This window comes from Pinus tabuliformis, chromosome Q, assembly GCF_031772625.1.
Source record: "Pinus tabuliformis cultivar Carrire ecotype Pingquan chromosome Q, CPIR1, whole genome shotgun sequence".
Taxonomy (NCBI): domain Eukaryota; kingdom Viridiplantae; phylum Streptophyta; class Pinopsida; order Pinales; family Pinaceae; genus Pinus; species Pinus tabuliformis.
Window position 1 is genome coordinate 117,743,788 of NC_142296.1, and position 14,094 is coordinate 117,757,881.

The 14,094-nt window shown below is 37.3% G+C and overlaps 1 protein-coding gene across 1 annotated transcript in view; it reads right to left on the bottom strand.

Annotated features, from left to right (window-relative positions):
* The window catches only part of LOC149218519 (AT-hook motif nuclear-localized protein 7-like), a 263,796-nt gene that overhangs the window by 185,056 nt on the left and 64,646 nt on the right, over window positions 1-14,094 (bottom strand). The window contains exon 2 of the mRNA XM_089384077.1: window positions 3,145-3,212. Coding sequence (XP_089240203.1) covers window positions 3,145-3,212 — 68 coding nt within the window. The remainder of the gene's footprint in view (window positions 1-3,144; window positions 3,213-14,094) is intronic.

The window sequence follows — 14,094 nt, forward strand, 5'->3', positions numbered from 1 at the left end:
GCATCTATTTGAATACATTCACAACAGTGGCAAAAATTAAATTTAAATGCCCTTAAATCATTTTAAAATTACCTAGAGTTCATTAGCTAATTGTTGAATAACGTAGATTGTGGATATCTATTTGGCGCTTGGCAACTTGGCACATTGTCTTGTGGTTTAAATTGTGATCTCATCGATAAGTACTTGGCGGTATAACTTGAAATCAAGTCATAATTAAGTACTTAAGCAACTTAAACAATCTTACTTTAAGAATCACTCAATCCATCTTGCATTGCATTTAAGTCTAGTTGTATTAATAATTTACCTCCAAGCATAAGTTTCGCTTATAGATATTTAGGGCCACCTTTTCTCAATTTAACTTGAGGAACTTAGACCCTCTTTACTGGTTAACATAATGATCTTGCAGTGATCAAAGCCAAAGTCTCTACAACACCGGAGGCCTCGAGTGGTTGGAACACGAGGGGAGGTATTGTTAATCAAGCCTTTGCTTGCTTCTTGTTGGCTTCCATCCCACAACCTATTCTAGAGACTAATTCCAAAATAGTTGAAAGGAAGGTTATACCTAGAATAGGCATATAATTAAAAGTAACCAAGATTCTTGCATCACACTTAGCTTGTAGGATTTGCACTTCATATAGGATAGTCATTCATCCAAGCGGCGATTGTCCACCCGGTTACTTGGCATTTAATTGGTAATAAGCAAGAGGTTGACTCCATAAGGCACTAGTCTCATAATATAATCTTTAAGCCTTGCTAAAATTAAACAAGTAGCTAGGCCACTCAATCGCGTCTCCTAGACTCGTTGGTTGCCAACTTGTCCTTCATCTACACATTTCCATAGGGAGTACCCCCCATAGCCTATTGTTGGGAAACAGCTAGAACGAAGAGGTCAGGGATCAGAGTGACAACCCCTGACCTGAGTCATTGTCGCAGGGCCTGTACAATCTGAGCGACAACAGGACTCAACGAAAACGATTTCACATAGCATGAAGAATCAAGATTTCAAGATAAATATTATAATACTAACATAGCACACATAGAAACACTAATTCACATATTATAGCAAATTAAAATGTAAGAAGATCAACATTAAACTTACTAAATTGTACAAAAAATTCTTTAATCAATCCCAGAAAAGTATTCTAATACAAAATTATTCCTCAAAACACAATTCACTCTATAAAACTAAATTGTGGCCAAGTAGAAAAGGCAACAATAGCTAGTGTGCACTTTTAAAGAAGGACAAGTGTGATGATTGATGATAATCAACATGAAAAGTGACTCCCCTTTATTTATATCAAGGTAATGAAGTAAGATTTTCATAATTTTACAAGCAAATCCCTAAAACAAGTTTGCTTGAGCATTCAACTAGCACAAAGGACACAAGCCAACCTTTAGACAGCTCTAAAACATAACAATATGCCCAAAAAATCCACATGCGTGGGACAAAAGAGAATTCCACCATGACTTCATCCTCTAAAATAGGAAATAATACATCAAGTATATGAGGCAATGGTCCAAGAGTGCTCCTCTCTCCAAGGAAAATTCAAAGTGCTTGTGTACATCTGCAAAGGCACCTCCTCTGAAGTCATCTCAATGACAATCATCCTCCTTTGGGCTCTGAAACAAGGAATTGTCCATGAAATAGCTTTAAGGCCAATGTTAGAGGTGGCTAATGATAGAGTTGTTCCCTACCTCGATAGGGGTGGCTAATGATCAACCCTATTAGATGCTTCTAGCCCCGAAGGGGAGGTTGCATTTCTAAGGTCAACCCTTTAATCAATAAGTGTTAGTGTAAAATGAGTAGCATTGGAGGAGAAAAGGTTTCATTGCCAAGTGCCATGGTCAAGGTGACCAACTAATGGGAAGTCGACATCCTAAGCGTATACATGTAAATGGATGGAGCAATCATGGAGGCATGAGTTACCTTGCCTGGCTTGATTTTTCCAACCCTCTAGTGAGTCTTTTACTTCTTCTTAATAATGCTTTGTATTACAATGCATCGCTGAAGGGCTATAGCACGCTCTTCATGATGTATCATTTAATTTTACCCCTTCAAATGAGGTAGTTTAATGCTCATCAAGGTTTGGACATGCAAGGATTCCTTTTAATGAAATGGAGCATCAAGGGCTCATGAACCAAGTGATGCCCAATGAGGAGGGTAGAGCTCATGTTAGGCTTTTATCCACGCGCTAACTTATGTACCAACCATCTTTTGTATTTTGATTCTCTTCTTTTTCCTTTCGTTGTTTCGATAATATGGATTTTTTTATTTTTTAGTTGCCTGAACCTCTAGGTCAATGTTTCCTAGCACAACTCGAGGATGTAGATAAGAATGCACCAAATCCCAACAAACCAATGACAAGTTAGATCCGAAAAATGGACGTGGTATAAGGGATTTGTAAAGTGAAATGGAAAGTGTCAAGTACGGTGTAAGGAAAAGGTTAACATGCTATGTCAATCAAGGTTTTCCAAGTAGTGCCCCTCCTATGACCCTATGGTTTTTAGGGAGGTCCCACTAGACTAGGTCTAAAGATTAACCCCCCTAGTAAGGTGACAAAACAAATTTACACTCAAGATTGGTTAATCTTCCATATCACCCCTTTATCCATACTAAATGCCCAAAACAAACAAGTATAAGCACTTGATTGCAAAATGATGAAAGTACCTTTTAAAAAGAAGCCCACCTTCAGTGAAGAGGTAATGTCGAATGGCGACAGGTATGTGGCTGACGCAGATGATGGAGGCATATGGCATATCATCATCGATTAATGAATATTGAGAGTTAATGGCTGGCTGGTTGTCAAATGTAGGAGAATTTTTCTTATATAGGGTTACCCATTTTGGTGGGTAATGGTCACAATGATTAGACCTCATGTTGATATTTCTTGCAAAATGATTACATTATTTCCACCTAGATAAAAATCACTTTCTTATAAAATTTATAAAAACATGCATTTACTTATTAGCACAATATAAATACTATAAAGCATTCCTAAATGCTTCTCAAACTGACAACTCACAAAACCAATGCGTAGGACCATAATTAATCAAGGAATGTGCAAACCTTCTAGAATAGTCATATAAAACTCAATAACAAAAAAAGGGCATTACCACAACATGAAATGATTAAACAACACATACCTCCCCTGCTGCTATGGTAATGACGTGTGGAGTGAAGCCAATACCTGCTGAGCCTACCACCCATTCCCCTAGTAATCAAATATTATTCAAAACAAAATTATTGTAAATAAAAGGATCCATTTCCAATATAGAAAGCCACCAATTGAAGAACTACTTAAGCTAACCAAAAAAGGGAAAAACCTTCATACTATGTACCAATCATGTCCTTATCATAACAATCGAAAATTGCATCGTGAAAACTAGAAATCTAGTTTATTGTTTTTAGCACACTTTACTCACTTTTATGTCACAAATGCCTTTTTCTGATAATAAAATAAATTGACTAGTCATAACATATCAAAAGAGGGAATAGTTTATCTAATGCAATAAAGTGCTAGTCAACCAACTTGCCATGTTTGGAAACAGTGAGAGAATATGACATACTTGCATTGCCTATATGCATTCCCATAATTACAAATTTAACATGAAAAATTCAATCTGTCCCAACATAGTATGCAATCAGTTTGCTTAAAAATTGTAAAACAATCCCTATTATCAAGTTGTCATCCAAACCAATGCCAATATATTTGGTGTCTCATCATAGAACAGAACAATCTTAAAAACAATATATAGTCACCTCAATCCAACAACTAGTAAAGGTGTTAGTATATTATAGTGTAGGTATGTGTTATATTCTTTCCAAGACTATCCCCATACGCTGTTTTTTGCACTGTTTTTGGGAGCTTTCAATACACAGTTTTCGCTTTTAGCAGTTTTGGGACACATGGTGATTTAGCCCATGGTTTTTTAATTCCGGTTAAGGAACTATGGTTGTATTGTAATCCTAGGTTAGTGGATTGGTGGTTTATGTGTCGCAAGACATACATATTGTATTGAAACATTGTAAAAAGAGAATATACTAAAAAAAATCTTTCTGGTTTTCCCAACTTGGGTTTCCAAGGTAAAAATTTGTGTGCTAAATGTGTGTGTGTGTGTGTGTGTGTGTACCATTGTATCTTTTTTGTTTTAATAAGAATCAGTTTGCAGCAATTCATTGAACAGGGTTAAAACCTAGATATAAATCACAAATATAGATGAAATGGATACCAAGAACAGATATTTCTAAATCAATTAATAACAAGATCTATTAGCTAAAGACTGAATAGTAAGGAAGAACCACCATAACATTGAAAAAACTTCAAAAACACTCTCAATTCTTACATATAATGGACCAACAAAATCCCAAAGGATTATCTAAACAAGTTGTTGGGCATTCAACTAGTTCTGTCCCAACAGGTGCCCAGTTTGAATTCACTCCTATTACCCCTCATTTTGCATGAGGTTACACTTTTGATTTTGATCACAAATATTAGGGGTGTGTAGATTAATTAAGCATTGCTGGGCCTAGGAGTTATGAATTGACTTCATGAAATTATAGGATAATATGGTCATGGATATCTTGATGATGTTTATACTTTGATTGCCTTGATGATTGCTTTCTCTTTGTGCTAATTGACTTGGCCATGAAGTCCTTTTTAATATACGTGGATATATGATTCCATGGGAAGGATGCCCTAGCATCTTTCGGCTTGTTTGAAATCATATTAGTATCTTGGTTTGGTTGACATCATCATCTTGTCGCACACTTAGCATAGTCAATGTGTTTTGAGTCACTTGGTGTGAGCGACCTAACTTCCTAGGACTTTGACACCTTAACCACTTTATGAGGACATGGGCTATAACTATTGGTACAACACTCCCATTTTACACATATTTGTATGCAATCCTAGCCCTGACAAAGGCTAGTTGACCAATGTTTTAGCTAGTTGGAGGCATATGATATGAGCTCCCTTGATTATGTGGTTTGGTTTGTCACTTGGAGTGATTTATGATGATGTCAACTAGCGTTTCATGCGGAGCACTCATCGTCTTGCTACATGGCTTTCACACATACTTCTTAAATTTGATGGAGAGCATTAAGGTTTCCAGGTTGACTTGGCATGGTCTGGGCACTTATGTATAATTAACTCTTGATCCTTTGTTTGGCACACATTTAATGGCGGTTACTCTTGGAGATTGAACCTGGGGAGTTGTTTGAGGAGGTTGACTCATTCCTTGGCTTATTCTTAGCATGTGGTTTCACTATACACAATTTTATTAATACTTCTAGAGGAGCACATTTAGTGGCGGTTACTCTTGGAGATTGAACTTGGGGAGTTGTTTGAGGAGGTTGACTCATTCCTTGGCTTATTCTTAGCATGTGGTTTCACTATACACAATTTTATTAATACTTCTAGAGGAGCACACCCTTTGGAGGGATGTTATGTGGAACTCGGAGCATATTTACGTGACCAAACCCTGACTCTTTAGTAGAGGACTCTGTATCTTTGTGATTTGATGCATAAGCTTCCTTGTTTGTACAGCCACATGTGCCATCTCTGGAGAAACATATTAGATTGATGAGGACCCACCCCAATTCTTCATGGAATTAGTTTAAGTTTGATGCTAGATAACCGGATTCGTCCTATAGGCCCCACGAATCCCGAATCCAGCGTGTCCGACGCGATTCTGCCCTGATTCGTGTCCAAAAACCGACACGTCGTGTCCTTTCCTGACTCGTCGAATCCGAGGTCGTGTCACAATTTTGGCAGCGTGTCCTGTTTTCCAGGACTCATTAGGCGGCAAGAGTGACCTGCACGAGTATGAAAAGGCCGCATTTGGTCATTACAACCACGCATATTTTCATTTGGCAAGCATTTTGGCAACTTAATGATCAAGTCTAGGCCCTAGTATTGATATGCTATTCATGGTATTTTTAATTTTTAAAGTAAAAGTGACATTCTCCTTAATCTTCATTTTCATCCTTTTACTTAAATTTTTAACATTACCATGAAATGACTCAGGATGTTCGAGAGTGGTTCCGGCCTCATTGGATTTCATATGGAGAAAGTAGAATTTTAGATTTCATTCAAAATCCAACAGACTTATCAGTTTTTCAAGATTTTAGGATTGGGGGATTGCAATGTTTCCATTGAATTTTGTCATGTATTAGGGTATGGAACTCGTATTTAATCAAGAGCACCAATCCCTCTATGTACCTTGATGTTAGTGACATTGGTTGTCGAACTCATGTATCATGACCCTCCTAAAAATGTACGCATCACTCAAACAAAATCTTGACTTGACATGTTATGCTTGTTCTATCTTATGTTAATGCTTAAAGGGTGATATTAATGACAAAGATCCCTATACAGATACAGAGGTAATGACAAAGATACCTTTGGATATTAATGCTTAGAGGGTGATACTAATGACAAAGATCCTAATTTTCCAACAAGACTAAAAAATTAGACATTTCTCGTGGTGGCAAGAGGGCCAAGCATAAGAAATAGATAATAGATTGACATGTATTTGAATTTTGTATGTACTATGCATGCTAATAGCTATAGATGAAGATCTATATTTGAAACAATAAATTTGTATCATTAATTAAAATTTGTGTAAGAAATATCTAATTTTTATATATATATATATATATATAACGAATCCTACGTGTCCTGTTCCGAGGGGTCAACGTGTCCGAATCCGACACCATGAATCTCGAATCCTACGTGTCCCGAATCCCTGTGTTAGGTGACTTAGGTTTGATGACATTCCGCATGTTTTATTCGTAGATTTGATGCCTTCTTTTATGGATCCACTTGCTTGGCACTTGATTTATTGAGGGAATTCATACTTGAGGCTACATTACACATTTTTTCATCCTTATTTTTTACTACATCTCATTTTGCAAGTATTCTTGCACACTTATTCACGGTTTGATGGGGACGTTCTGTTGAAATATGTAACTAGGTTCAGTCTTCATAATGACATATGTAATCATGATTTTGAGGTAATGACAAAAATAAATTTGTTATTGTTTTCGAGGCATGGGTTTCATGCTCAAGAAGAATTTATTTAAGAGGTCAAGCTTCCATTGAGAGCTTCTAGGACTTATGAGTCAATGTCGTGTATGAATGACCCATTTGGTCATGTCACTTATTGTAAAAAGAATTAGAGTCAAAGTAAAGTCAAAATAACCCTCCAAAACCAAGTCAAATGCATGCAACAAGTCGCCCTTCTCAAAAGACAAGTCGGCCTCAAGGACAGTGACAAGTCGGCCTAGTTGATGTGTCAAGAAGCCTATATATACAAGGCTAGTCGACCACTTTGAAGGGCATTCAAGTAGCATCACAGAAGTTCGATCATTGGACAAGAAAGAGTCTCATATCAAGTGAAGCAGAGGAGGAATATCGAAGATATTTTTGGAGTTGTTTTGGGATAATTATGTTCACACGTGCGAGGAGACTAGGGTTTATCCTACAGCATCAAATCAGAGAGACAGTTAACTAAAGGAGGTCGAAACAAGTCAAGGAGAAAGGTTATCTTGCAAGCTGAAGTCACAAAGGGACTAGCACAAACCTAGCGAATGAGAGAAAGGGCTAAAATTGCCCTAATTTTGTCACACGTGCGGAAGTTGCAGTCATCTACTAGAGGCCGAGTATTGCAGGAAAAGAGGTTGAGAATTTCAGAGTAGGGTTGTTGGGCCGAGGGTTAATAGCAAACGAGAGATTGCAGTTGTATCAAGAAGAAGTTGAGTTTGACTCAAGGCAAGGATTGACTTGGTCTTGGAAGGGTTGTTGGTCAAGGATCTAGGTATTGGAATTCATCAATTGAAGATTCTATAAGAAGAAGAATTCTTGTGGGTTTTCCTCTCAAGTTTGGAAAGGTTTTTGCCCTAGATAATCGCCTACATCTTGTGTACTTTGTCTTATTGTTCTTTATGGTTTGATAGTTGTTTGATGAAGAAAACACTAATAATAATCAAGTGAAAAGAAGAAGCTAGTCTAAAGAAGTACAAACACATCACAAATAGTTATCATCAAAAGAGAAATCACCTACATTGTTGCCCCTAGATTTCTCAACATGGAATAAGAGTTGAGGTTACTTACATGAAGGACCAAAAAGGGCAAGATTCAGATCACAAGAGGTTACAAAAAATGTGAAGAATTGTCTCCTCCTAGAACAAAGTCTTGATCAAATTCTAGGCTCAATTCCTTCGAGCCCTAGTTGCTAAAATCATAACAGAAACAGTGGATAAGTATAAATATGTCAAGCATTGATTTGCAGACCAGAGAAGTTTATCATCAAGATCTTTTGAAGGTCGAATTCATTGCAAGGAAGAGCGAAAGCCTAGATTGTTTGCACCATTCCATCAAGTCAAACCTTTAGTAACAACCCCAGATCCGAGATTTCGAGGTAAACATAATTATTTTGAAGTCTCCATTCAAGGGTCGAGATATCCTTGCAAAAATTTGATAAAGAAAACTCCAAAAGGAAGCTACAATCAAAATTTGTTGTGTCAAAAAGGATCCAAAGATCTGATCCTCTTCTGGGTATACATAGACCTGATACTCATCTCAGTAAAATTCAGATTCGAAGACCATATCACCCTCCGGACACACATATAATTGCTCTCTATCAAAAGTTCAAGCTTGTTAAAAGTTTGAAGCACAAATCTCTCTATCTCTATGATAGCATAGATCTCATCTTCAAGACGTGTCCTTGTGACACCTCTACTCTACTCTACTTACAAGTTCAAATTTTGTAGTTACCGAGTTCCTATGGCAACAAAAGATGCAGTCAACAATATTTGTTCTCTGAAAAAGCTCCATTCACTATAATGAAGTTTGAAAAGGACTAAGGAAGCAAACCTAAAGCAATTTAGTCATCAAGCAAAAGTCGAAAACTGCATCATCACTCGAGAGAAACAGTGATATGCTTATAGCTATCAATTTTGCATGAAGACCAGTGAAGCTATAGGGACATTGATTCAAGTTCAGTGAAGAAGGTCTCTGTGAAAATCATATACTTGAAAGGAGCAGATGAGTACAGTGAAGAATATCTCACACCGGATCAATGAAGATCGCATCCAAAATTGCAAGTTATCACGACAAAGGTAAGTAACTATAAGGTATGTATGGTATATATAAGGAAACATCATAGGATATTTATGGTTGAAGATATAATTCTAGGGTTTGTTAGTATTCCAAGAAAAGGATGAACTTTAGCATCACATGAAAAGGGAATAGAATTTGATCTAGGGTTTGAACTTTAGAAACTCTAGGATGACCTCATGATTGCATGAAAAACCCTAGAAAGAAATTTTGGCATCATGTTTTGGTATCATCTACTTTGCTTGGGGTGCTTGTCAATAAATATTGCAGGTACAAGAAGTAGAGATGAATGGGCTAAGCCTTTATTTTGTTTAAACATGATAAAGGAAATATGTTGTATAACTATGGATGTCTGGATCACAGCAAGATGGAGAGAAGAGTGAAAAAGGTCTTCACCATGGCAGTCAAACATTATGACGGGTTGCATCATTTAGGAGATGGCATCATTACTGCATACCATTGAAGCAAGAGCCCATGCCATCAAAAGCTTGAAAGATAGTTGAAGCGAAAGTCTATGACATTCATCATTAGAAGGATGTAGCTCCTAGTAACCTCATTAGAAGCATAAGTAGTACTTATGAGTAGAAGGAAGTCATCTAGTGTAGAGCTCATCATACATCATTAGAAAGGAGCATTTGTAGATGAGGATAATTAGGATCCTCTGTTGGAATCTTCATTAGAAGGTTCATCTCTTGAAAGAAGCAAGTGTCTTGTTGAGAATTCCACCTTGGATGGGATTTCATTGTTTGGAAGAATGATGGTATGATGACAAAGCAATGTAGCACGTCGAGATGATTGAGGTACTCCCAATCAAAGCATAGGAAGTCACTGAAAGAAGCCTAGATGACCAAAAGAAGAAAAGAGGTATGTATGCATATGTTTAATGAATTAGGTCATGTCATCATATAGTTGCAGATAGCATGGATGAATACTCTACCTCATGAGTATGATCAAAGGAAAGGGATCTCTTCCATTAGAGGAATGCATGAAGGCATGATTCACATATTGACTAGATGAAATCAACATAATATGTCCTCATATGGAATATGAGGTGGTTGACAAAGACGAAGGAACTATAGAAAAAAGTTCCTGGGGAGCAATATGTGAAGAAAGAAAGAAGAGATCATGAAATATGCAACTATGATCATGTACAAAAGAAAATCAACATCTGATGATTAAAAGAATTGACCGTGACATCCCCGGAAAAGATATGAAGACTTTAATGTAGGCTAGAAAGAATGGAAACCCTTGACATTGAATATCTTGGAGATGTATCAATATATATGTGCAAAATGTTGATATTACAACACGCAAATGTCAAGATGAAGGGCCATCACAAAAGGTAATTTTGATTTGATGTTCATTTTTTATTTATCTGAATGGGTTGATACATGAGAGTTGCGGAAGTCACCCACAAATAGTACTCATGTGATAGGATGGAAGATCCTGAAGGAGACATGAAATGGAAAAGGTAGTTGTATGAAGAAAAGCTAGATATGATCTAATGGATCACTTGTAGATGAAAGGAAGGATGACATGACTGCCTTAATTCAAGAAGGAAAGTGATGGATGGTCGATGCCCTATGAAGAAGTCCTAAAGATGAAGGCTCCATAAGGTTAAAGATGAAATTCATGACATTGAATGAAGGAGCTCTACAAGCAGCTAAAGGTCCCATGATCTCCACCAATGAAGAAAGAGTTGCTACTGGAAACAGGTCCCTAGTTAAGAGGGAGCCTAGAAGCAAGTCTCTAATTAAAAAGAAACTTGGAAGCAAGTCCCTAACCTAAGAGGGAGCTTGGGTACATTCCTTCATAGGAATGGGTATATCCTCCCTTGTTGAGAGGGAGACATAGGCACATCATTCTTGTCTTCACTTGAGAAGAAAGAATGGAGGATTGGGTAAGCATTTGGCATCTGAGACTCATTGAGGATGTTGTAGGGAATCCAAGATAAGAGTAGTCATAGAGGAATGGGAATCCAAGATAAGAATAGTCCTAGAAGGACATACCCTATGAACACCCGGGCGGGGTATGTTCCTTGAGAGACAATGAAGCTAGTGTCCATAAATCATTGGTCTCGCCAAAATTGTGCTATGATCTTGTGGACAAATAGAGTTGTTAGTTAAGACATTGCTATGTGACAATGTTGGTTGACATGATGCTATACAGATGGGTTACCAATCCGACTCTTCTTCTGAGAATTCTTCAGATTGAGAATGTCCAAGTACCTTGCATGGATTTTGAATGCCTCCCTAGTTAAGAGGGAGTGTTGAAATATGAAACTAGGTTCGGTCTTCATAATGACATATGCAATCATGATTTTGATGTAATGACAAAAATAAATTTGTTATTGTTTTCTTGAGGCATGGGTTTCATGCTCAAGAAGAATTTATTTTAGAGGTCAAGTTCCCATTGAGAGCTTCTAGGACTTATGAGTCAATGTCATGTATGAATGACCCATTTGGGCATGTCATTTATTCTAAAAAGAAATTATTAGAGTCAAAGTAAAGTCAAATTAACCCTCCAAGACAAAGTCAAATGCATGCAACAAGTCGGCCTAAGGGGCAGTGACAAGTCGGCCTATTTGATTTGTAAAGAAGCCTATATATACAAGGCTAGTCGACCACTTTGAACGGCATTCAACAAGCATCACAGAAGTTCGATCATTGGACAAGAAAGAGTCTCATTACAAGCGAAGAAGAGGAGGAAGATCGAAGAGATTTTTTAGATTTGTTTTGGGCTAATTTTGTTAACATGTGCGAGGATACTAGGGTTTATCCTATAGCAACAAATCAGGGAGACAATTAACTCAAGGAGGCATAAACAAGTCAAGGAGAAGGGTTATCTTGCAGGTCAAAGTCACAAAGGGACTAGCACAAGCCTAGCGAAGGAGAAAAAGGGCTAAAGTTGCCCTAATTTTGTCACACGTGCGGAAGTTGCAGTCATCTACTAGAGGCCAAGAATTTCAGACTAGGGTTGAAGGGTCGAGGGTTAAAGACGAAGGAGGGATTGCAGCAGTATCAAGAAGAAGTTGACTTTGACTCAAGGTAAGGATTGACTTGGTCTTGGATGGGTTGTTGGTCAAGGGTCTAGGCATTGGAATTCGTTAGTTGAAGATTCTATAAGAAGAAGAATTCTCGTGGGTTTTCCTTGCAAGTTTGGAGAGGTTTTGGCCCTGGCTGATCGCCTACATCTTGTGCACTTTGTCTTATTGTTCTTTATGGTTTGTTAGTTGTTTGATGAGGAAAACGCTAATAATAATCAAGTGAAAAGAAGAAGTTAATCTAAAGAAGTAAAAACACATCACAAACAATGATCATCAAAAGAGAAAACACTTACATTGTTGCCCCTAGATTTCTCAACACGTTCCACCTCAAAAGAGGTCTAGGAGTTCCAAATCCTTAGTTGTGTGAAAATTCCTCAAAAGAAACCCCTACTGCAGAAATTGATGATATTACTCCTATTTGTTAAATTCCTTTAAACAAATTACTTGCAGTTTCTTACCGAAATATCATCATACATACACTACAACCTTCACTTAATTAAATATTATGCAGAAAACCCATCAATCCACAAGGGGAAAACCCATCAATCCTTTCCTGATAGCTTCTTCATTGACAAGAGAAATCCAAGTCAAATTTCAATAGTGATCCAATTGCCAAGTCAACCCTCCAAACTCTGTTATGTTTAGTCCATGAGATAGTCCTTCAATTAGCCATAAATCTATCCTTAAAAGCCTTTGAGACTTGCATCATTTTGTATCTTTGAAACTCCCATCAACACAGAGAATTCGCACCACTGAAAGAGATATATATCACTGGAACTTGCATCACAGAGGTTACATGTCACAGGAACTCGCATCATTATTACAAGAACTCACATTGACATCACAAAGGTTACATGTCACAAGAACTCACATCATTGTTACAAGAACTCGCATCACAAAGGTTACATGTCACAAGAACTCACATCATTGTTACAAGAACTCGCATCACAGAGGTATGTCACCACTGAAACTTGCATAATTTTGGTCTTCCTGTAGCTCTTATAATAAACAGAGATAATATACTGCTGGAAACTCGTATCATCACAAATATAGTGTTACTCCTATAACCACATAATTCAAGAATCACGGTCTTCTAGTAGCTTGTCCTTATTACAAAAAGCATAGTGTCTTATCAAGCTCATGTACCATAGAAAGGTACACCTCAGATATCTGAAGATCTTCTACCACAAAAGTGCATTGAATTGATTGTAAAAATTTGGCGCATAGGTGCCAATATATAGTTGTTCGACCATATGAAGAGACACGTCCTATGGGTTGGCCAACAACTTGGGCAAACAAATCATACTTTACAAAATTCAATTTTTTCTTCTTTTCATAGGGTCACGACGAACATGCCCTTGACTTTTTCTTTAGACCAAAAATAAAGCATGAAGAACATGCTTGATTATAAAATAATAATATTTTCTTTTCTTTTCTTTCACATATTGATACAAATACAATAATTATGAAGATTGAACCTAGTTACAATTTCAATACCTTATGCAATGCTTCTTAGAAAATTCTAACAAAAGTTATAGCAGGGAGACTGAAGAGAGACATGCCCAAATTAATCTCTGAAAATCAAGGTGGCTTTCTTTAGCAAAGGCATATATTGGACAATATCGTTCTAGTGCAGGAGGATATTCATTCAAGCAAGGAAAGGAGTGATCCTGGTTTGTTATCAAGCTAGATATGGCCAATTCCTTTGACCGGGTGAGACATTCCTTTCTCTTTCTCAATCTTCAAAAGCTTGGTTTCTATAGTGAATTTATTTCATGGATCAAAGCTTGTATCGGGTCCCCTTGGATTGCCCCCTTGATCAATGGTAGACCAACACCATTCTTCAAGGCTTCCAAGGGACTTCGTCAAGGGTACCCTCTTTCCCCTTTGTTGTATATTATTGTTGCAGAAAGTCTAAGTAAGAACATG